The sequence below is a fragment of the Populus trichocarpa genome, chromosome 5 (assembly GCF_000002775.5).
Source record: "Populus trichocarpa isolate Nisqually-1 chromosome 5, P.trichocarpa_v4.1, whole genome shotgun sequence".
Taxonomy (NCBI): domain Eukaryota; kingdom Viridiplantae; phylum Streptophyta; class Magnoliopsida; order Malpighiales; family Salicaceae; genus Populus; species Populus trichocarpa.
The window spans coordinates 4,370,299-4,394,317 of NC_037289.2; the positions used below are offsets into that span (position 1 = coordinate 4,370,299).

The following is a 24,019-nucleotide window of genomic DNA, read 5'->3' on the forward strand; positions in this document are numbered from 1 at the left end:
ACTAAAAAAACCATGATAAAAAGATAAAAATGCATCCAGACATCAATATTAATTTTTTTTATTTTTAAGGATAATTTAGTCATTATAGTATGCAACCAAAGCAGTAAAAGACCAAAAAGCCCCTGAATCCTAATTTTAATTTTTTTTTATTTTAAGGGCATTTAAGTTATTGCATTGTATATATAAAATATAAAAAGACTATTTTTTTCTCATTCAATATGATAATGGCAAATAAACTTCAAGAAAAATATTTTTTTTGTTTCCAATAACTAGTTAAATGATTTTATTTGAGAAAGATAAAAGTATTACATATATATCAAAATATGAATAGATTTATTCCAATTTTGAATGTATTATTTCACATATTCAAAATAATAATGAATGAACGAGTTATTTAAAAAAAAAAAATCATATAGGAAGTGTGTGCACATTAAAAGAAAACAGAGAGCACCCCGTTCCTCCTGTTTTAACTTGAAAAATTATTTGGGTGTCGATTTAATGTATTCTTTTCAGTTACGAATACTTTTTTTGGTATACTTAAAACAAAGTGATGCACACCATTTACATAGAAACTTTTTATAATCTACTAAAATATTCTCTAATATTTTTTTTTTCTGAAAATGCATATTTTTATACAAGATTAATATTATTATTTTTGTTGAAGATTTATCTTCAGCATCAGTGATCCCTAATCATAATCTTTTCAGTATCAGAGATCCCTGATTATAATAGTAATCCCTGATCATTATTATTTTTAGTATTAGTATTGTCTTAAGTAGATATTATATTATCTTCAGTATCAATAATCACTGATCATAATTATCTTCAGTATCAGTAATAATTTCTTGTGCGGATATGATCAGAGATCACGATTATCTTCAGTATCACTGATCCCTAATCATGATAGTAATTCCTGATCATGTTTATCTTCAGTATCAATATTATCTTCAATAGATTTGATAATATCTCCAACAATTTTTAACTAATAATCATTAATGTAAATATATATCATATTTTATATTAATCAAATGTTTTTTATTAATTAATAATTATTTATAGTTAACATGTCACTAATATTCATAAAACACTTGACTAATAACATGCTAGATGCATTTAATAGCAGGCATTAATATTTTTATTAATTGATTTTCATATAACTTATGAAATAAACTAACGTGATGAAGATTTATATATATTTTATATCACTAAATAAACGAGATTGGCAATAAATTCTCATAATCAACAATTTTTATTTTCTCTCACATACCTATTGATGTAGCATCAGAAAATCAATTGTTCCATAATAAACTTGTTTTTCAGGAAAACTTCAAGTCACCAGTCAAGCTCAATAGCTAGTAACCCTAGACACAACGCTTATATTAATAGCGTGTTTCGCAGTGTGGTTACGAGTGCTTTTCAAATAACTTTTCGTACCAAAATATATATCAATGATGTTTTTTTATTTTTTTAAAATTATTTTTAACATCAGCATATCAAAACGATCCAAAACATACAAATCATATTTAATTTTAGTAAAAAAAAAATTTAAATTTTTTGGGAACGCAGCCATAGCCGCGTTCCCAAACGTTCCCTAAACCTATACGGTTTAACCCGGGATTACGTGCTTGAAAAGCTAACTTTATACGTTAAGTTTTTTTCACAACTTCTTCGACAAGAATAACAAAATTATATGAATTTAATGGCACCCTTCCCTCTGTTGAATTTCTTCATTTTACAAGGAGAATGACTTATGAATTACTTACTGTACATTGTAATAATGAAACCTGACTTGCTTTATGACCGAGCTTAAGGGTCTGTTTGGAAGCGTGGTTGTGGTTGCTTTTTAAAGTGCTTTTCATACCGAAATGCATCAAAATGATATTTTTTTATTTTTTTTAAATCATATTTGAAATCAGCGCATCAAAACTATCTAAAACATATAAGAAAATTAATTTTTTAGAAACGCGGGTCAATTTCAAACGGATAATAAGAATTAAGTTGCGGATCGCATGAGCCAGGTTGATTTAAATTAATTAAAATGATATTATTTTAATTTATTATAATTAAAAAAACTCTATTTTATTTTATTTTAAAAATAAAATTAAGTTTTAACCGAGTTAATTTTTGGTTAATTTTTATTGGATATCTAACTCAATCAGGGAGGCAGGGAGGCGGGTCAACTTATCTTATGTTAAGCCATCAGGCTAGCCGGATCGAATTTAATAAATATGCTGCAAATACCTACATAGAGCCATAGAGTTAACCTTTCCGATCTTTACTTTGTCAATGTGTCTGATTAGAACACGTGTAGAGAGTATTTGAATAAGAAAACATAAAATTAGTTAAAAGGAGATTCAAAGAATTGGGACAAAAAAATACTTAATTTTTTAATTACTTAATTTTTCAAATTAAAAAAAAAACGTGAATACATCATGCTAATGCAAAAAAAATATCCGAGTGGAAAATTTTATTTTAATTAATACGTTGACTAGTCAAATTCAATTAATGTCGTAAACTCGTAATCAATGCACCATGGCGTATGGGACCACTAACACGTAAGAGAAGCAAAGCCTCTTTCAATATTCCACGTGGAGCAATCTGTGGACTAGATTGAGAATCATGTGACGTCATTTTTGGACTAAACCATGATTTTTTCCATGAATGAATATTATCCGACCATCTTCGTAAAATCCAAATGATCACTCACTATAGTATTTTTCTAATAAGGTCTTGTATCAATCAATTCTATATTTGTGTTTTCAATTTTTTAAATAAAATAAAATGAATAAATCTCTAGTCTGGATTAAAAAAAATTTACAGATTTATATAAATAAAAAATTATTTAAAAAAAAAACTAATTAATTTTTCTCTTTAAAAAAAATTAAAACTTGTAGAAATTTGATAAGTTAAAATTAATGAAAATTGAGTTGATTATAGCCAAAGACTCTGAAGAATTAAATCGTGGGAATCCAATTATCCAGATTAAAATCACCAGAATATCTTTATCAAAAATCAATACCACAATCTTTAGTGTCGTCGAACCATAATTTAATTGAAAAGGTGAAAAGTACATTAATTTGTAGGAGTATACCATTACATAACTGCACCGGTTTCTGTTAAAAATTAATTTTTTTTTTGTATGTTCTTGATCGTTTTGATATATTAATTTTAAAAATATTATTTTAATAAAAATTATAAAAACCACAAGTCAAGTCAAATTGGCCAAAAAAAAATGATAATATACATTGACTCCAAGTCAATCACAAAAACCATACGCTCATCTAAAATACTTCCAATCCAAACTCTGCCTTTCATAACACGTTTGATGATATTTATTTTTGACGTTGTAATGATAGTTATTTTTAAAATATTTTTTTAAAAAATATATTAAAATAATATTTTATTATTATTTTAAATTTATTTTTAATATCATAACATCAAAACAATTTAAAAATATATAAAAGATTTATTTTATTTTATTTATTAAAACACAAAATAGAACAATATAATTCCTCACCTTTGAGCTCTTATATATGATAAAAATCTAAATATCCACAAAAATACACAGTCGCATTCTTGAGGTTTGCGCGTGAGCAATAAGCTAATTTACCTTCCAAATTATAATCCTGGAATTTAATTAATCCGGCGGAAACACGTGAATTTTTCTTTTTTTTACGAATACAGGAATTCAAAAATAATTGGCCTGCCTTACTAATTCCCTGAAAAATTAATCTAATTGATCCAAGAGTATTATCACCCCAATAAAGGAATAGATTATCAAAATTGAACGGGTTTGAAATTTCATAATCTTAAGAATAAATTGATCAAATTAAATGATTAACGAACAGTAACAAAATTACTAGTCTTGTTATATGACATTCGTGTTTCAAAAGTGTTTTTAAAAAAATTTAAAAGTTTTTTTTTTTTTTGCTTTAAATTAATATTTTATTGGTGTTTTCAGATAATTTTGATGTGCTATAAAAATGATTTTTTAAAAATAAAAAAAATATTATTTTGATGCATTTCCGAGTAAAAAACACTTTGAAAAACAACCGCAACCACACTATCAAATACGCTGTTAAGTCAAAGATGATGGCTCATGCTCATCCATGTAAATAAAAATACATTCATAAATCCAGTAAACTTGTATGAAAATAAGGATAGAAAAAAAAAACAGTGACCTTTAATTTAATTAATAACAATAATTTGAGGTTAAAAATTTTAGTGGTTACCAGTGCTGTGTGTGAGAAGAAATGATGTTGTCACATGGTCATCCACTAGACAGAAACATGTCTAAAGTTGTTTTATTGGTCTAATTATAATAAAAAGATGTGAAAATATTTAAAGTTGAATACCAACAATATAAATAATAGGTAAATATGTTTGAGATTAAGCATATTTTATTTAACCTTGGGTGCTTTCAAGGTATGATTGCCTGGATGCTTAGTTTAAATTTTTATAGAAGTTTTCAGAGATTATATTATTTAGAATTGTTATAAAATCGCTACTCTAATCGTTAGTTTTTTAGATTTTTATAATCTCATCCTGGAATCCTGATTTTGATAATTTTGATAATTTTCCTTATCATTTTTATATTTTTTGCCTATTTTTTTTATAATTTTTTATTTTTATTTTGTTTTCTAGTTGAGGTTTGATTTCAAGCTTGTTAAAGGTTTTATAAACTTTTTAAATGATTATTATTAGAGAAGAAATAAAACTTGTGAATTTAAAGTTCATATCTCCTGTTTCTCTTGCTCGTTAAAATTATTATATTTTTTATTATTTGTTGTTATTTTTAATTTCTGTGTTAGGATGTAAATCATAGAATCGGTAATCGTTACAGCCACTATCTAAAAATCCAATTTGGAAAAGAAACTTTAAATGGTTAAAAAACAACTTTTAGCAAACTCTTCAATTGAAGGATGAAAGCAGCATTTAAGATTTACTTTTTCTTCAAATTTCAAAGGACAATATTGAATCCATACCTTTTAAAAGATTTATCCTAATTATATAAAAAACATAACTTTAAAAGATAATTCAGTTGATTATGGAGGTTTATTTAATTATCTATTTTTTCAAATTAATTTTTTTGAATACGTCATACTAGTGCAAAAGAATATCTAAGTAGAAAATTCTGTGTTGACTAGTATGTCCAATACCGTTTAAGAACGCGATGCAGACTATGTTTTTAAAAAATTTAAAATTTTTATTTTATTAAAAATTAATTTTTTTGTGTATTTTAGAACGTTTTGATGCACTGATCTTAAAAATAATTTTAAAAAATAAAAAATATTATTTTAATATATTTTAATATAAAAAATATTTTGAAAACAGTAATAATCACACGCTCAGCATGTCAGTAGAGTAGTCAAAGTCAAATTCAATTAATGCCATAATCAAAGACTCATTCACGCACCATGGTGTATAGGACCACTAAACACGTAAAAGAAGCTAAGCCTCTTAAGATATTCCACGTGGAGCAATCTTAGGACTAGATAGTGAAGTGATTTTTGGTCAGGGACGTCTTCTTGGCTTCTACTTTTAGTTCTGTTTCAATATTGGCTGGCCAGTATATCAACAGTCTAGTACTCAAACAAGAAAAGATAGGGTGTGAGGGACGCAAGAAAACAATTAATAAAAAAGTTAAGGACAATATTTAATGAAACCAAAGCTTCAAGGCAATTTCTCCTCTCACCATTTCTCGTTATCAATCATTCTCTCTTGACAAAGATGGACAGCCGACAAGCCAAGCGGAATAGTGGTTTGTGGACTTTGGTTGTTCGGTGGAGAAGGAGATGACTTGACCCGACAGGTTGACACACAACGCAATGCCGATACGAGGAAGTTTCTCTATTCAATTTCCATGCTGTCTGTTTTTTCATTGCCTTTTCTTTTAAACAACCAATCTTTTGTGAGAAACGAAGAATTTGAAACAAACCCAGCTCATCTGTTCAGCTTTGGAGGATATGAAACGAGCCCTTTTTAGTCCTGGTGAATCTGAGGCAAGGGTAGTTCATTTCAGGAGAATCTGAGACAAACCCAGTTTTGCCTTTTTGTACCTCTTGAAGCTATGCATGTTTATTACAGGCATGAGCTGGAGAGTCCGTGGCAGACCAGTCTCACTTTCCAGGTTTGCATCTGCTTACTTTGATTGAATCGATTCGAGAAAGATGGGTTCTTTTGGGATTTCAAGGGTGAGGCAATGTTCTTTTCAGCTTCTGTTGTTAAATCAGCTTGTAGTTGATTTGTTTGGTCCTAATTGTGTTTATAGAATATCTAGTGTTCAGTGATTGTGCTGTTTAGGTTAATATAGTCATAATACAATTTTGAATTGCTTGATAAAGCCATAAATAGTCAGGTGAAGCGGTATGATGCCTGAATTAAGTGATTCATGCTTGCTTCTCGATCTTCCTGATGATGTATTTACCATTATATGTCGGTTCCTATCGACAAGGGACATCTGTACTCTAAGTCTTTGCTGCCGGAGCTTATATGTTCTTGTGGCATCTGAGAAAGTCTGGCTCACCCAATGTGACATGGTAGGAATTGTCCCTCACCGGGATCTGCTGGAGTGGCGGAAGGGCGTGTCATCTTATAGGGCATTATGTCGCTTCCTTGTTAGTGTTAAGCCGTTAATTGGAATCTGGGTTCACCAAAATCCCGAGCTTGGTAATGTAGTTTATGTCATGCCAGGTTTTGTATCTGTTGTTGGATGCCGGATTTTACCTCAGGAGTTAGGTCCTTTAGGTATCGAGGAGGGTCCTATTTTATGGGCACCGGTGTTTGAAATAATAGGTGACCTTGATGGTTCCACAGCATTTTTCCTACATGGAAGAGAGAAAGGGAATGACTATGTTTATCCTGGTTCAGTCAAGTCTGTTGAGAGGAATTGCAATGTCCTGCTGCTTGAGGTTGACCTTAGGCAACAGAAGAGTAAATTATTCCCTAATAAGAGCTTTGCCTATAACTCAGATAGGGAGCTAGCAAGAAATGTTTCTAGGTCACATAGTGAATTGCCAGGGTCACAGAGGATGATCATACAATGTGAGGCTCAGGTGCCTTTTAGCCGCTTGGCTTTCAGCGACAGAAGAAAGTTGATTGAGGTTGTCACAACCCAAGTTGGTCAAAAGGTATCCGATTTGGCAAATAGTCTGCTATTTCCTCGGTTGAGGAATGATGAAGAGAATTTTCAGAAAGATTTGGCACTCTTGTTTGAACGGAGATCAGTTCTTTTGAAAATGTATAATCTTGGTCAAGGCTTCAATTGGAAGGAAGCTCCTGAAGTGCCTTTTGATCCTATGCAACTGCAATTGAGTGAGGTTAGGAAGATTCTTGATCAGTCGAGTGGGTCTCTGAACGAGGATGATAATCAGATGCAGTCCAACACTAAGAGAACCCTTGGTGGGTATTTCAGAGCAAGCATCAGACAGATTTTGGGGAAGCCCCCCTCCATAAATGGTAGCCACACACATTCCAAGCACAGTTGTTCAAGGAGTGAGAGAAAACATGCACCGCTGCATGATTTTTTAAGGTCAGGTGATACAATAGGGTTGGCATTACATGCCACTGTGGTGAGGTTATCTTCTTATCGCGCATGGCCGAATATGCATGACAGCCGGTTTGCCCTATACAAATTACCCATGCGGGGTCCAAGAGCTGATGAAGAATATGCTGGTTTATGGGGAGGGACTTTTGGTTGGCCTCCCGGGAAGCCCACTGAAGACAAGCCTGGAAAGGCTCTGTTCTTTCTTTTGGTCTCTTATGAGGAGTCTGAAGGAAAAAGAAATCTCATTGCTACTAAGATATTAGAAGGCACCCATTATGTTCTGCATCCAAATGGCTCAGCAATGTTCATAGTTAATATTGATGAGCCTTTATACGATCCATTTCCTTGGGATGTTGATGAAAATTCCTTTCCTTTGATCATTAAGCATGCATTTGCAGGGGAGGGTATAGCAAATGGGTATGGTTTCAGATATCCAGGCTCAAAGCCTGGTTCCCTCTTTGTAATTGAAAATGGTCTCCTTGTCTTTGTTTGGAAGGAGTCGAGAACTGTCTTGACCATGCAGAGACTGAACTTACAAGAGCTTTTGAAGAAAGGTGAACGGGTGCCTGCTTTACCTCCCATTAGCAACTTTTCATACTTGACCAAGTCCTATTCAAATGTCTTTACTGGCTTCTCAGCTGCCTCAGCTTGTTTGTCTTCACCAAGGTTGGCCTTCTCTATTCAATGCTTATTTTCATTTTTTTTTGGTAAATAAATATCAAATTGTTTTTTCTTGGTGATTTACATTATCTAAACTGGTTGGTTCCTTCATGTCATTATGTTTTACTGTTCCATTTGTTTATGAGCAATCCACCCTTTTATTTTTAATTCTCCTTCTCCTTAAGTCTTGTGTTTATCTGTAAAAAAGCCGAAGGATACTATGTTAAAGTCACAAAAAAATGTGAAAGGGCATGGACAACTGAGGTGGCTAAAAGAATTAGCTTTGAGTTGTAACATGGTAATGGAAACCATGTTCTGAACTTCTGATTTCTGGATTGATGAGAAACTTACTGTTTGATGGCTGATTAACCAAAATCAGCTTTTATGATTTACATTAGAGCATTGTGTATGTTTCTAACTTTTTCAATGAGACATGGTTTCTAGCATTATCTTGCATCCTATCGTCAGTGTTCACTTCCATGATTCTTGTATGGATATGATGCGTTGATGAAGCTCTCCTGGTGGTTTGACCAATTGTTCAGCGCTATTAATCGTTCAGTACTATTAATTGCTCAGCACTATTGTAATCATTCAACTTTCTATGGATTTCCAAAATCATCACGAGGCCAGTTATCTTAGGGTAAGTCCGGAAAAAATTGAGCCAAGCCTTCTCTATGGGGCCTTAGTTTGGGTTTTAAAAGATATTTCTTTTTATAATTTAGCTGAATTTTAAAACTGTAGTGCAATTATGCATGACTACGTAGGTAGCCTACTGGGTGAAAGGAGATTTTACGTCTTTTCTTGTTTATTTGTTACTGCCGTTGTATCATTGTGCTTTTGAAGACCGGACAAGATGAAACATACAGTCTTTGACATACTATACTCAGTTTCCACTTTCCACCATTGATTTATTTCGTAATTTAGTATGGTGCCCAATCACTCCTCTGTTGTAACTGGCGTGAGTCATCATTCAGTTTGAATCTGGATCATTGTCATTTTCTTTTATGCTCAAGCTTGGACTGTACATCTTTAAGTTCAGAAGTAAGCACATATTTGATATTATTCTGTTTCTTTTGTTTCTTTGCATATGCTGCATCAGTCTTTCTGTGTAAGGCAAGGGATAAGAAATGATTGTAGAAAACTCTCAGCCGGCTTTACCTTCAAGGCAAGGGATAAGAAATGAGTTCGTGTTGAGTTTAAGTGGTTAAACTCTTGTACTTTACTTTCCCTGCACACTGGGTTGATTTCATAACATTGGTTACGGGAAAAGAATCTAGAATGCTGGTTTTGGTAAAAATGTTACTTGGTAAAGTTGGAGAATGATGTGCTTTTAAATAATAGTTCATTTAGTCAAAGCTTCTCAGCTGTGTTCCCTTGTTTCTCGTTGACAGGCAAAGAAACTTATAGGCATTGAAAGCAGAGTCCAAAAACCAAAGGGTTATTACAAATCCATAAAAGCTGAGGTGTCCTCGGTTGCTGAGTTGATGGTTCAACACATTTTCGCTGGTGCCTTGCTGTTGCTCATTGATGGTCAAAGTGATAGTCAATAAACGGAAGGTATAATTAAACGTAAGGTGGTTCTTATGAATCCTATCTTGAGACAAGCATCGAGTAGGATTATATTATTTTTATGACAATAAATGTAAGGTATAAGCCTCTAATATTGCAAGTAAATAATTTGGTGTGTTAATTAATGATTGGTAGAAGGATGAGAGATTGAATAAACTGGCTTGGCAAATGCATTTGGATTGTATAATTAAAAATGGAAATGCTCCATATCTTATATTTTCTGGTTTATCTATTTGTTTGTGAGTGCGTTGTGCTTGTTTCCATCTCATCCAAGCTTTCTGATTCCAAGGCCCTATTATTGTGTTGTTCTTGCATTAATGTCTTGCAATATAGTTTTGAATATCAGATACTAGTTGTTCAAGTTGCAGTTATCCTTGTGATTTGGCCAGTGCCATCAGTTCCAGAGTCTATTTGATATGGACAAAATTTTTGGATTCAAATCCCAGTAAAATAAAAAAAAGAGGGGGAAAAACCTCTTGTGATCAGTAAACTTGGACTTTCCATTGTAATCCTTGAAAGAACGAGTCTCAGGCTCAGCTTTCAACATGCAAGGTTTATTACACGTTAAACTTTAGGATGTTGGAGTAAGGTTGCTGATTCTACTGCATGGTTTACTATTGTGGAATATGAACTGGTATTTTTCATTTGATTCAGAAATTTTACTTTTGTTTCCCGTTATGTCAATAAAATTGATCCAAATTTACCGTTTAATATTGTTTAATATAGTAAATGGTTAAAGTATGTTCAAATATAAACCATGTAACGGGGTTGAGCGATTTGCATATTCCAAAAGGTCTTGGAATGCTCGCATCCTAATTATAAAATTTGAATCGGTTTAGTGGGCTAACTTGAACCCTGAGTTCTAAATTGATTTGAATGGAAAAAAAACTAGTTAAGGTATTGAAACAGTTTAATCTGGTCAAATCCAAGTTAATTTATGATTTGGATAGCTCGAGATAAAACTTAATTTTTAACTTGATTTTTTTTAGAAAAAGAATTTGTCAAAACAATATTATTTTAATTTCTTTTTAAAAAAAATTTAGAATCAACCTAGATTGACTTTCTCTCAATCTATGATATGAACTTGTCCCGAGTCAACCCCCGAGTTGTGGGGGAAATATTGTTCCGTTCATATATTTACATTTCACTTTAGTCATAATTTTTTTTTCTTTTCAATTAAGTTTTTTTATGGTCAAATTGAAGGTCAATTGACTCTGATTTGTTGAGTAATGACATAATTGAAAGATAGGGAACTGAAATGGAAAAAACGACAAAACTTAATGGCACCTTCAAAGTTTGCATTGAAAGTTGATTTTGATCCTTGTACTTCTCAATTTCTTTCTTTTTGATCCCTTTGGTTTCGAGATTTTAATTTGGATATATAACTTCATTTTTCCCATCTCTTTTTAGTTTTTGGTCTGAGAGAGAATAGAGAGTCACGGGATTGTGGTGATAGAGAAAAAAAAAATCTTGATTGACACTAATTTAAACTATTGAAAAGATAATCTTGGTGAGGGGAGTCTCACCTAGATGTTCTTTGTCATTTCCATCGCTTGAAAAGGTAAATCTGAGTTTAAAAAGTTTTATTTATTTATTTTGGGTTGATTTTAGGGTTTTTGGGTCATTATTTGGGTTTTATAGGTATATTTGTTTTCTAGGTATTTTGAGTCAAAACGAGTTAAAAATTGAGTATTTTGAGAAAAAAAAGCATTGGCCTGAATTTTGGTCTAAAACTAGGCCATTAGGTGACACGTTGTCTATCACAGCATGCAACAAGTCGCCTCTTAATTTATTTATTTTTAAAAAAGTTGGCGATAGGTGATCTACCCTTTGAAAAAAAAACTTAGCCTAAGCATATGGACTTGGACTTTTTTAAGCTCGAGCTAACTAGGCCACTCAAGCTAGTGCGCGGTGTCTGGGTCATTTTTTAGATCTGTTTCTTTGTTTGTTATTTTTTCATTCTAATTTTATCTTTCAATTTTGAGTTTTTATTTTTTTATTGGCAAACATTGCATAATATTTTTTTTTCACTTGCTTTTATTCAATCGATTTCATGTGTGTATCTATTTTTATAATCATTTAATTAAATAAAAAAATTGATTCTAATAAGCAAAGTCATTAAACATAGTAAGATAAATGACTCATGTTGTGATATTAATCTACATCTATCTCTCGATTTTTTAATTTAATCTTTAATTATTGCTAATAATTTATTTTTTTATTTATTAATACAAATAATTTTTGATTTTTTTTAATTAAATGCATGTATATACTTCTCCATTTATTATTATGGTTATTTTATGTCAAACAATATATTAAAAAAGTTTGCATATTTTTTTTTTATTAAAAAAAATAATCTGAACCGCGATGAATAACATCAAATAGCCATTTATATTACCACATTAGGTGGATACAAAGACTGTTTTTTAAATTTCTTCAAAGAAAATTATATGATTTGATTTTGATTAACAAATAAGCTGATTAGGGCACCGTTTTACCCGGGAAAGAGAGAATAAAACAAAGGTACTAAAAGTGGTTGATATAACATCATTAACCATTAAAGTAGGAGTACTCAAATAGAACTTACAATAAGTTAAAGGACTAATTTGAAGTTATCTCACACAAAGAAATATCCAATAGAAAAGAATATTCGGATTCTTCTAGGTGGTTCACGAAAGAAAAAACAAAGACAAACCAATTGTATTTTGTGATTCTCGTTCTCTCCTTTGCAATTCCAAGCAAGACACAAACCTCCAATAACTCCGCCATGAGCACCACCGCGACAACCACCACCGTAATGAGAACACCACCTTCTTCCTCCACAACCACCACCTTCCTGGAAAATCTCACCCGGCAACAGCAACAGACCCTAACTTTGCGCTTAAATCGGCCGAAAAAGAAGGTTTCGTGGAAAGAAGGCACTGTCGATAACGAGTATATGCAGAAGAAAAGTTCTAAAATATGTTGTATTTTCCACAAGGAGAAGCCCTTCGATGAGGATGATAGCGATGATGATTGCAATCATGATCATAAATCGGACGGTGCTTGTTCTTCTTCTCAAAACAACGGGGGTGATTGATCGATTTCGTTTTTTTTTTGTGTTATTATAAGTTTAGAAAAAGAAATTCTCTTCTTTTAAGGGTATTGTTGTATGTGCTTAAGAAGGAATTGAGAAATTTTAATTTTAATTTCTTTTTTTGATTGGTGAATTGCCGTGTTATTAACTTATTATAGTGTATCTGTGATAGCTTTGCTCCGGGTTGTTCTTGTGATGCTCTATTTGACAAATAGAAATATGTTTTGTGATGAAATAACATTGCATGAAAATAGTGGAGCAACTGAGATTCTGTTGGCGGATAATCTATAAATTTTGTTTGAGAGAATCAGTAGCTTAATTTTGTATGGATGTTGGGCTAAACTGCCGTATTGCCTCTGAAAAGAAAGCTTGGGGGTTGTTAATGGTTGATTTGACTCAGTTTTATGTGGGTTTGGTGAAACTCTGTGGCAACTGGTGAGGTATCTTGTTTTGGTTTCGAACCCTTTTTGTTAATGTTCTATCATCCATGAGAGTTGAAATATTCCTGTTGTTTGCTTGTTTAAAAATTGCCTTTTCTCTTGACAAAGATGAAGGTATTGTCTTTAGACCCCAGAAAGCTTGTTGCTTGCTTTTGATGTTAGCACCATTTATTAGCAGGATATTGATGTATCCATTATTTCTGTAAAACTATAGGAGAGAGTTAATGTTGGTTTGGTTATTGAAGTTAAGAGCGAGCAACAAATTGTGTGGATGGGGCCAGCCTGAAGGCATTTGAGTAACAAGTCTGTCATTTATGGGAATTCTGAATCCAGGTCAGTTGTAGCTTCAATGTAGCTAAGGTACATGGTACAGATTTATTACCGTGAAGAGATTGTAAAGGAACTTGAGAGTTCATGGGATGGTCTGGAGGAATCGGTTAGACTGTTATCTAGAGCTAATATATGATTTGCAGGAAAAATCAGGTTCTAAGACAATCTGTAAGAACCCCTTTACTCAAGGATGTTGTACCTGTTCTTTTGAACTCAAATCACACCCCTAACCGAGTCTGTAACCTCTTTCTATAGAAAGCAAAATGAGAACTAATTAGGTGTCTGATAGGCGAGTTGTTGAGAAATTAGAGGAAGCGAGGCTGAAGTTTCCCGTCAGAGAAGTTTTTCCTTTATGAAGTTGACGACTTGGATCTCGTCTTAATGCACCAACAGTAGCGAAGTCTTTGGAAAGAAACTTGATATTTAGCAAATCGCGACCATTCTTGGTAGAGATCATCTTGCACTTCCCTCATCTCACAGGTTCTTTTCTTTGTTTGAAACTTGATATTTATCATAGGTAATTCTTCATAGAGATCAACCTTACACTTTCCTCATCTCACACGTTGTTTCCTTTTTTTGAAACTTGATATTTACCATCGGCAATTCTTCGTAGGGACCAACCTTGCACTTTCCTCATCTCACAAGTTCTTTCCTTTTTTTGAAACTTGATCTTTATAAGCCAACGACAATTCTTGGAATGGGCCAACCTGCACTTTCCTCAACTCACAAGTTATTTACCTTTCCTTTTCTTTTCGGCTGGTTAGAGGGTCACTTTTCTGTCACCATTTATTTTCCCTGAAATATGATTAATCCTGCTTAATACTTGAAGCAAAGCTATTAGCGAATACCATTTGTTTTAGGGTAAAACAAGAAGTAGACATACTAATCCTCCAAATTGCAGGCCGCTCTCCTGAATAGGTTTATTTGACCTCCTTGTAAACTCAGACTGCCATAATATATTATACAGTAGTCCTTCGTTGGGTCATCAAAACTTTCACACGCACATAATATACTATCAGAATTCACAAGATTTTACATGGCAGGTTTGTTTGACAAGCAGGCATCTATATATGTGGATGCAAGGCCAAGATATCCAAGCGAATGGTTCTCAATGTTGGCTGCTCTCACCCCTCACCACTGTTTAGCTTGGGATGTTGGTACTGGCAATGGTCAAGCGGCTGTTGGTGTTAGTTCTCTCTGTCTCTTACATTCTTAAACCACAGCTCAAGAAATTGAGACGTGAACAATCTTAGCTCTCTCTTTTAAGTATCTTATACTAATATTTGATCAGACTTAATGAGTCAGCAGTTATCCAAAAAACCCAAGTGACATATACTCCTTAAAATTGAAACAAGACCAGACATTAGATATGTCCTAAGGCGCTCAAATTCTCTACTCTTGACAGGTCTAATTAGTATGATGATTTGGCGTGAATCAGAACTTTTGTTTGACCTTACTTTGTCGTGTTTGTATTTTGATTAGTTCGGAAAGATGGTTGTCATTTTCAGGTGTCGGAGCACTACAAGCAAGTGATAGCAACTGACATAAGTGAAGAACAACTAAAGCATGCCAAACCACACCCCCAAATTCGTTACTTGCATACCCCATTAACAATGTCCGATGATGAACTAGTGACATTACTTGGGGGTGAAAATTCAGTTGATCTCATTACTGTGGCCTCAGCTGTGCATTGGTTTGATCTGGAAAAGTTCTATCCAATCGTCAGGCGTGTTCTGAGAAATCCTGGAGGCATACTTGCAGTTTGGTGCTACTCAGGAATCCAGCTTAGCCCGGAAATTGATCTTCTCTTAAGGACCCACTTTGAGAGGACCTTTCCTTTTCGAAACCCAAACGTCAAGTATGCAGTAGAGTGTTACAAGACACTTCCATTTCCTTTTGAAAGTGTAGGTGTTGGGAGCGAGGGGCAGCCACTGGAATTGGAGATGCAAAAGGAGATGTCTTTTGAGGGACTTTTGAAGCTTTTAAAGTCACTTTCATCATTTAATACAGCCAAGGGACAAGGTGTGGATTTACTGTCAGAAGAGGTTGTTAGAGAATTTGAGAGTGCATGGGGCGGGCCTGAATTGGTTAGAACTATTATCTATAAGACATATATGCTTGCAGGGAAAGTTAAGCTCTGAATGAAAGTGCTTAATACAATAGTGTTTCTTTCTTTAGAGGTTTGAGCAGGATCCATTATACTACAATGCTTGTTTAACATTCAAGAATAAATCAGTAATATTGATGTATCAGTACGTTGCCAATTTCAGTGTGGTACTTGGATGTATAAATATGATGTTGAATTGTTCAACTCCTTTAGTCATAAAATAATCAATTTGGGTTCTTCTGGCTAAAATGAATCCAGTTTGTTTGTTTCACAAGCAGGAAGCAATATACCTGGATTCTAGCTATGCCAGATTATCCTGACGAATGCCTGGTAGGCTATGCTTGCTGCTCTCAGCTCCCGATCGGGATGTTTGTACTGGCAATGGACAGGCAGCTGTTGGTGTTAGCTCTCTTGTCTCCCTCTCTGAATTTCTGTTTTTTTCTTGTTTTCGCTTTAGATGGCAAGGACACACTCAAGCTCGAGAAATGTCTCTATTCTTGCTATATATATCACCACATTACGCCTCCATTGTTAAAACTTATGCTCTCCTGCGTTGTTTGCATCTCAATGGAAGAATTACTAATAAATTAACACGAAAACATTTGATCAATGATTTTTTTTCTTCTTGTTTCAGCATGTTCAGAAAACCATTTGTTTTAGTTTTGGGCTGAGTTTCCCAAGTACATACTATTGTCCCAAGTGGCAATTGCACTGCAGTCACAGGTTCTTACCCCAAGAAAAATGTATGCAAAAAATTTGTTACCGGCAGATCGATTGGCATTATGAACAAGTGATCGGCAACGATCTAAGTGAACACTATGAGATGATGAGCTAGCTTAATAGGTGGTGAAATTCATTCAATCTTTGTTTTCTATGATATTTCCCAGATGCTACAATCTCCTTTGCTAAACCCCATACAATCAAAGATTTGATAAGTAAAAAGAATTAAGAGTATTTGAACTCCAATGCTCTAGAGTTTGGAAGTTGCTTCTTTCTCGGTAATTATGGATTGTGTAATCTCGAATTAATTAAATTCTGCAGGTGAATTGTAAGTTATGTTTTTTTAGTTGATTATTGGAGGTCTTAACCTTCTTCCTCGAAAGAGATGGAATGTTTACAATCTCGAGAACAGGGAGAAAGTTAGGAAAGATAACAAGCTGCTGCGATGCACTGATGCAAACGTATTTATAAAATTTTATTTTTTTTTATATTTTAAAATCATATTAAAAATAAAAAAAATATTATTTTAATATATTTTTAAATAAAAAATACTTTAAAAAATTAATATATTCACAAACACTATCTCCAGCTTCCTAGAAAGAAAATCTTTTTATTTACAAAATTACCATTTATTTAACATTTTTTGGCATAGTTTCCTAAAAACCACCATTTGTCTATATTTTTCCACATACCTAATCTTTTATTATACCATCCGAATTTATTATATGATTCACTTGATATTTTCCATTACTAATCATAAAAAAAAATTAATTTAATTTAATTTAATAAATTACTTTACTATAAGCAAGTTTACTCTACAGTGTATTCTTTATTTTATCTAGATTCTACTTTAATTTTTTTTTATAAGAATTCCCACCTCTAGCAACACAAAAAGTTATTTTCCTTTAAATATATTATTTTCTTCTCACTTGGATTAATATTATGATATTAACTAAGACAGTTATTTTGTTGCTGGAATGAATTTATGATATATATTTGCATGGGTTGGGTATTTAAATGAATTTATGATATATATTTTAATTAAAAAATATTTTTAAACCGCAAAAATAATCTATAGTTAGTCCCAACTGCATCAAATTAAACAACTCTACTTGTTGGGTGTTAAGAAATGCCGTGTCTTATCCTCAGACACTCTCTCTTGCCTTAGGGTTCGAACAGAATCGATCAGCGACTCTAGTGACTGACAGACTTCTCCATTGGTCATCTGTTACAGCTCCCGCGACTCCATCTCTCCACTCACCACCCCTCCATTTTCAATGAAGATGTACGTTTCTAATTCTTGAATAATTTTTTTTTCTTTTTTACTCTGATGGAGTTAATAATAAAGAATTGAAGCAAAAAATATGCAGAAAAAACCCAAATGCAGGTGCCCTAACCAATTTTGAAGTGCTTGATTTTCTAAGATCAAGAGGTGCCTCAAGGGATGTCTCGCGGGTTCTTGCTCCCGTAGCAGCATCAGAATACAAGGTTGTTTTTTCTTATTTAATTTTATTTGATTACTTTATTTGGAATATGATTGCAAGGAATGGCACAGATGGATCTGTATTGCTAACCGCAACTAGTTTGAATTGTGTTTGTTTGATTTTGTTACGTTGTTTTGTTTGCAGGTTTATGATTATTTGGTTGAAACTCCTGCGTGCAATCTAACAAGAGAGAAAATCAATGAATTCTTAGAGAGATGTAAGAAGTACGACCTTGCCAAAGCTGAGCTTCTTAATATTATCAATATTAGGCCTTCTCAAACTGTCGAAATTTACACGGTAATAAATTTGTTATTCTTGCTTGCTCTTTGCTCTCCTTTGCTAACATACAAATTAGCTATCAGGTCTTGTAAACTAAGATTTTGGTGCCATTTTCTCAAGCTGCTTGCTAATTTGCTTTATGCTATTAAAGTGGCTCATAGAGCTGTAAGGTTGTATATGTTGGCCTGAGGGAGGTTTGAATGTTTGAATATGTAGATAGTAGAGTCTTGTGCCATCTGCTATGCCTTGGTGATTGCTTTGCTCTCTTAAAGTTGGAAAAATTTTCAAGTCTAGGAATTGGTGGTTGTGCAATTTCCATCACTCTTAGATAACAGGTTTAAAGTGGGAAATTACTGACAAGGCAGGATAGTATCGAATTCGGCAGATTTATTTACCAAAGCAGAAGTGCTGGATATGGTTTTCTTATATTTAACTGCAAATTCTGTTGATGAAATTGTGATGTATATCGGAGCGGAGGTGAAGAGTATTTGAGTTATGAATGGGAGAGGAAAATGGAATGGAATCAGGAATGATAGATCAGTTTGAAGAGTGTAGAACTCTTACTCAGAAATGTGATTACTTTCGCTAGAGTAAAAATTGAACTTGGCTTTTAGCCTCTTTGCTAATTTTTCACAGCTTAAAAATTCTTATTTTTGTGTTTGTATTTAGTTGGTAGCTTCCAGACTTGAGCTGTAGAATATCATGGGCAAATACTGGCTACATGATGTCCTTGGTTTTGTGGTTTTGATAGTCCTTAAAATGGTCCTTGATGATGCAGCGAATATGACAGTGTTGTTAAATAAATATTCAACCTCTTAATGATCATAGCCTGGGTGAAGGAATTATGCTATGTCGATACTGTCTAATCACCGAAAGATCATAATCTGAAAAAAAAAAAAACAGTGCTGTTTGCTTTCCTGACAACAGCCAATCTCTCTCCCCTTTCTTTGCTTGCATCTGGTTTAAGGAATTGTGGTATCATGGTCAATGATGTGTATTCGACCGAAGTTCACTAGGAAGACAGTTTTGCTTGCTCGCTTGGACAATATTCCCTCTCTCTTCTCTTCTTTTGCCCTTTCTTTTTCTTCTTGTCGAGAACAGGGGTTTCCTTTGCAAGTTCATTAATTATTTACTTCTCTTATACTTGGCAGATCATAGAGGAAATGGATTCACGTTTTGAAATGCCAATCATTGAAGAACTTGTTGAATTGGTTGAAGAGGTTCTGCCACCTCCTCCAGGCCAACCAAAAGCCGAAGGAGGGACTGATGAGAATGAAGAAGAAACTGGAGAAGGGGAAGAGGACAATGATGAAAACGAAGCTGCAGATGAGGAAGAACCGGAAACAAGTTGAGGCCATGTATTAAATCTAATTTTGTTCTTGATATTACAGAGAGTAAAGTGATTTAGGATGCGTAGCAAATGAAGTTAATGAAACTTAAGGAGGTTTTTCTTTCAATTTTCGGTTACTGTATTGAATGGACTGGCTACTGTGGATAGTACATTCAGCCATTTCTTCTTGGTATATACAGATGGAAGCTATGTCATACGTGCAATGTTTGCCAGGACACAGTAATTTTTAGTAAGTTTTTCACTTACCAGTTATCTTAGTAAAAACGTTTTCGGTGTGATTGTACTAAATTAATCTTTCAAAATTATTGCAAGCTCAAAATATATGATTTAATTTGTTATACTTTCCAATTAGAAATATTGTAATCTATTTTTCAGTTTTAACATCTTGTTTATATCTTCATGCAGTCGCTATTTTATTTTTCACAAGATCATTTTTAAACGGAAACAAAAGGGAAGAAAGAAACGCAATTCAATCTGTTTTTTAGTTGGACAAAAAAAAAAAGAAGGTGGCGTTGGTTCTAATTGTGAAAGAGTCAAAACCCAGGTCCTGAAAAGTTATCAGAAAAAGTTTAAATTGCTTCGTTTGTATTCTCTCCACTCCATATTTATGCTTCAAGAATCGAGCCTCTAGCTGTTGAAAAATTAACAAAAAAAAAATAATAATTCCCTTTTCATTAAAAATCCCTTTTCTAGTTGTTTATGCCATTCCATGTACAGTGCATAAATAAGCATATTATGGGGCTGAAAGCAATTTACAGCAGATGAGAACATCAAGGAAAGGAATTTTCATTATGTAGGAGACTGAATTTATCCGAACACCAAATGTATATGCCACATGGTAGATTTACAGCTATGAATAAATCTAATGTGCACGATTGCAATTGCAAAAACAAACCAACACGCGTGCTATTGCAAAGTTTATATCAAGATGAAAAGAATTTGTGAAGTGCATGCTTAGATTCTAGGATGGCCAGCAGCTCCGCAGGCCAGCAGCATTGCTAAAAATGTTTTCCCTCATCATGCTGGCAATGATTCTTCCAAAACTGCAGAGAGATGATGAAAATCGTCAGGTTATTGAATTGCTAGCGCACACGCACTTATATGTAAGGGGGGGACAGAGAGACAATGACCTTTTCTCCTGGTGGAGACCTCAGCTGAAGCAGTTTCAGCATCATCCACAAGAACAGGTGGTTTGGTTGGTACATCAGGAAGGTCCAACTTCTGCTCCTGTTCCTCAGACAGCACTTTAGTGGGCACTTCCGGCCACTCTTGAACAGCCATCTAAACAAACAAAAGTTTATTTTTCAAATAAGAAAAATAAAAGGGAAATACAGACAATTCTCAAGGTTGACAGAGTCAAGACCAAGTAAGAGCATATTGTCTGTTGACAGAAAGTCGCAATAAAATTTACCAGTGCATATACAACCATAAAATTAAAACAAAAAAATGATAATAAGGAAAATTCTGATTCCATTTTAATTGTTCAACTATAAACCTTCCCCTCAAGCAACAAACATACGAATCAACATGTGAAATGTGCACCCATAGCTCCAGGTGCACTATGAGTTTAGATTACTCAAGGGGAGGGCTGAGCTGTGGTCATGGAGAAAGGCAGGAAAAACTTCTGAAGAAAAGCTCATTTACATCTTGGAATGGTTAGATAGGTAAACAAAAAAGACTAAGGCAAAAAAAATTATTTGATGATAGGAGCACAACCTATTATATTTAAGTAAATTTCAATTATTCCCAGTATAAAATGTTTTTGTGGGATTGTCCAACAGTCACCATATACCCAACAGCTTAGTCCTAGCGAAACCATGCATCACCAGTTAACATGTACCCAACAGCTTAGCCCTAGCAAAACCGTTCTTGGGACGAAGGTACTCATCGAAATCCATCACATCTCATTTTTAGCATTCCCAATAGTTGTTGTGAAGCAACCAGAGGATATCATAGTACACACCATATCATGGACCTAGCTAAACAAGAACTGGCCACTCAACTAAGTATATTATAAGAATTTACCATTAATGTTGTGTTTGGTATACGGTGAAGAATTTTGAAGGAAAATGTTAAAGGCGTGAAAAAGGTTTAAGGGGTAAAGTATTAAAGACATGTGGTGGGAGATTGAAAAATTATGAATAATAGTGGATCCAAACAAATATAAATCAATTATAAAAAATAAAAAACATATATCCATGGTCTAGAATGAAAGGAAATGAACTCCTTAAAAACTTCTCCTTCCTCGAAACTTGTACCAAACATTAGTAAAGGGGATGAAAAATTACAAGGGTAAATTTTCTCCCCTTCTAACTCCTACCAAACATGTCCTAAACTTAACAAAACCTCAAATCAAGCCTTGAATTGGAGCTAAATGGTTTCATAGCATGAAGAAATTGAGTGATTTAAACATACATAAAATGTAGAAGGCAGTATAACAAGCATACAATAAATCTCATGAGACAGTAGTGATGTACAAAATTAATCATACCTGAGCTTCTAAGTTCTCAAATTCAGCTAAAATCTCCTCTTCATCTTCTGCTGATAGTTTCTCCCCCAAGATAGCATTAATTTCCTTCAAAACCATTATAATTTTAATACAAATGGAGGGGGAAAAAAAGAGGTGCAGGGAGAAGGAAAACTTGAAAAGTACAAAGGGTACATTAAAAAATAAACACTATTAAAGTCACAGTAGAAGCACATACAAGCATCGAGTTCTGATCATTATAAATGCAGTAAACACATACAAAGTTCTGCACACATAAAAGAGCATCTCTAATTTCTATATGCCAGAAAGGTTATATAAGATTGCAAAGAGTTGATCTTAAAGCAATGTTTTTAGAGATACAACTCAATATTGAATTCCATTCCAGTGGCTCTGAACTACTGTCAACAACTCCTACATGTTTTTAGGTGTGTGCATGCATGTGCAGACACCCATGCATACACGTACAAAAGAGTTTTACACATTTATATTCCTTGGGGATAGATAATCCAACAAAATACAATGTCTAAACAACATGTCAAAGACAGTCTCGAGATAAGTAAATTTCAGTATGAAACTTACATCTTGATAAGCTTTAGCTTCAGCAGTATCATCCATTAGCTTCTGAACATCATCCAGGTTGACCTCACTTTGTATTGCTTTGATTGCATCAGTACCTGACTTTAAACTCTCAAATACAGCTTTCTGCTTGCTGGCCAGCTCAATATCTGCCAACTGAACCAGAACACATATTGTAGAACATCATATAACATTTGAAACCAAACTACATTCTCGCTATTTTTACGCACTTGTTGTTCAACATTAATGAGCCACGTGTCCACTTGCTTCAACAATTCTTCTTGTGTTTTCTTCTTCTTCAACGCTAACAACGCCCTGTCCTTTCTCTTTTCACGAATCAAATCTTTAGCAGCTTGCTTTTCCGCTTCAATCACAGCTTCAAGCTGGAAAATTTTCAATTAAAAAACAAAGTGATAACCACAAATAAGCGATCGTTTCTTCGAATTCAGCAGAAGCCACAACGCACATTTCCATCACAGGACAACATTACAATCTTCCAAAAGACACCAAAAAAAAACTTAGCCATTTCAAGATTTCAAAACTAACCCGTTTCTATAAACCTAAAAATACACTTTATTTGTAGCTCATGGCAAAAAAGCTTGACTTTTTTTTTAGTTAAGAGAAGCAAACCAACAACAAAAAATGGGTTTTTGAAAAAACCAAAATGAAATCCAAACTTTCCCTTATCCTTTTGTTGTTACATAATTTGATAAAGAATATCACATCCCAGGCACTAAAAAAGGGTCAGTTTTTTTTTTTAATTTCAGGGTAATCAAAATTTTGAATATAACTAAGCAGAAAACAATCAAACTCGAAAACCCATTAAATTTCAAGGCCTAAAAAGTCATAAAATGAATTGAATTAGAAAAATGAGAGGGACCAACCTGTTGTTGATATTGGGCAAGCTTCCGTCTTTGAGTCTTGAGCGAGAGAATGGCTCGATCAACATCAGTTATCTTCGGTTTCTTCACAAATATATTTCCCATTTATCAATCTGATTAAAGATTTAATCAGAAAAAAAAATGTTTCGAAGAACCCTCTACAGGGATAATCAATTGAAGGTTTACGATATTATTGCAGAGCAGCAAAGCTTCCTCTCCGATTTTCTAGTTTGTTGTTTGATGCCCAAAATAAAGCCTGTTAGAGTCGAAGTCTTGAAGAGTCCAACGATTTTTTAAAATTATAATTTAACCTTTTTATTTAAGAAAAAACATCTGTTGGAATGTTTGTTTGCCCGGAAAATAATTTTTCGAAAATTAGTTTCTAAAGTATTTTATTTATTATTAAAAAATAGAAAAAATCCTCAATGAAAATATAGTTGGGTGTGTGTATATATATATATGTTTTAGTTTTTAAATAATTATGAAAACTAATCCTTCAAAGCTATCAATAC

The 24,019-nt window shown here is 33.4% G+C and overlaps 5 protein-coding genes across 9 annotated transcripts; 4 read left to right on the forward strand and 1 right to left on the reverse strand.

The window, feature by feature from the left end:
- The first annotated feature begins 5,577 nt into the window (after positions 1 to 5,577).
- Positions 5,578 to 10,003, forward strand: LOC7466863 (F-box protein At5g39450). Of its 3 annotated transcripts, none has more exons than XR_002981903.2 (3): positions 5,578 to 8,212; positions 9,306 to 9,371; positions 9,598 to 9,745. XR_002981903.2 is itself a non-coding variant. In XM_006382816.3 (2 exons), the coding sequence occupies exons 1-2, from the start codon at positions 6,369 to 6,371 to the stop codon at positions 9,611 to 9,613; spliced, it is 1,860 nt and encodes a 619-aa protein (XP_006382878.3). In that variant the 5' UTR covers positions 5,579 to 6,368; the 3' UTR covers positions 9,614 to 10,003. The 3 variants fall into 3 exon arrangements, 1 of the variants encoding a protein (XP_006382878.3); XR_002981902.2 differs by having other exon boundaries at positions 9,306 to 9,496; positions 9,598 to 9,737; XM_006382816.3 differs by lacking the exon at positions 9,306 to 9,371 and having other exon boundaries at positions 5,579 to 8,212; positions 9,598 to 10,003.
- A 2,428-nt stretch (positions 10,004 to 12,431) lies between these two features.
- Positions 12,432 to 12,984, forward strand: LOC7466864 (protein phosphatase 1 regulatory subunit INH3). Its single transcript, XM_002306232.4, has one exon. It carries the CDS (start codon positions 12,543 to 12,545, stop codon positions 12,852 to 12,854), a length of 312 nt encoding a protein of 103 aa, XP_002306268.3. The 5' UTR covers positions 12,432 to 12,542; the 3' UTR covers positions 12,855 to 12,984.
- Positions 12,985 to 12,999: 15 nt separating this feature from the next.
- LOC7466865 (uncharacterized) lies at positions 13,000 to 15,932 on the forward strand. 3 transcript variants are annotated; one of them, XM_024600476.2, is made up of 3 exons: positions 13,000 to 14,101; positions 14,665 to 14,807; positions 15,130 to 15,932. In XM_024600476.2, the coding sequence occupies exons 2-3, from the start codon at positions 14,733 to 14,735 to the stop codon at positions 15,760 to 15,762; spliced, it is 708 nt and encodes a 235-aa protein (XP_024456244.1). In that variant the 5' UTR covers positions 13,000 to 14,101; positions 14,665 to 14,732; the 3' UTR covers positions 15,763 to 15,932. The 3 variants fall into 3 exon arrangements, with proteins under 3 accessions (XP_024456244.1, XP_052308607.1, XP_002306269.3); XM_052452647.1 differs by having other exon boundaries at positions 13,000 to 13,405; positions 13,506 to 14,807; XM_002306233.4 differs by having other exon boundaries at positions 13,000 to 14,807.
- A 1,609-nt stretch (positions 15,933 to 17,541) lies between these two features.
- Positions 17,542 to 19,758, forward strand: LOC7466866 (uncharacterized). Its single transcript, XM_002306234.4, has 4 exons — positions 17,542 to 17,733; positions 17,819 to 17,936; positions 18,077 to 18,229; positions 19,363 to 19,758. The coding sequence occupies exons 1-4, from the start codon at positions 17,726 to 17,728 to the stop codon at positions 19,561 to 19,563; spliced, it is 480 nt and encodes a 159-aa protein (XP_002306270.1). The 5' UTR covers positions 17,542 to 17,725; the 3' UTR covers positions 19,564 to 19,758.
- Positions 19,759 to 20,326: 568 nt separating this feature from the next.
- Positions 20,327 to 23,879, reverse strand: LOC7466867 (vacuolar protein sorting-associated protein 20 homolog 2). The gene is made up of 6 exons (XM_002307012.4): positions 23,511 to 23,879; positions 22,857 to 23,009; positions 22,630 to 22,782; positions 22,054 to 22,137; positions 20,693 to 20,843; positions 20,327 to 20,605 (listed from the first exon to the last, which is right to left on the reverse strand). Exons 1-6 carry the CDS (start codon positions 23,610 to 23,612, stop codon positions 20,580 to 20,582), a joined length of 669 nt encoding a protein of 222 aa, XP_002307048.2. The 5' UTR covers positions 23,613 to 23,879; the 3' UTR covers positions 20,327 to 20,579.
- Between the last annotated feature and the right edge of the window lie 140 nt (positions 23,880 to 24,019).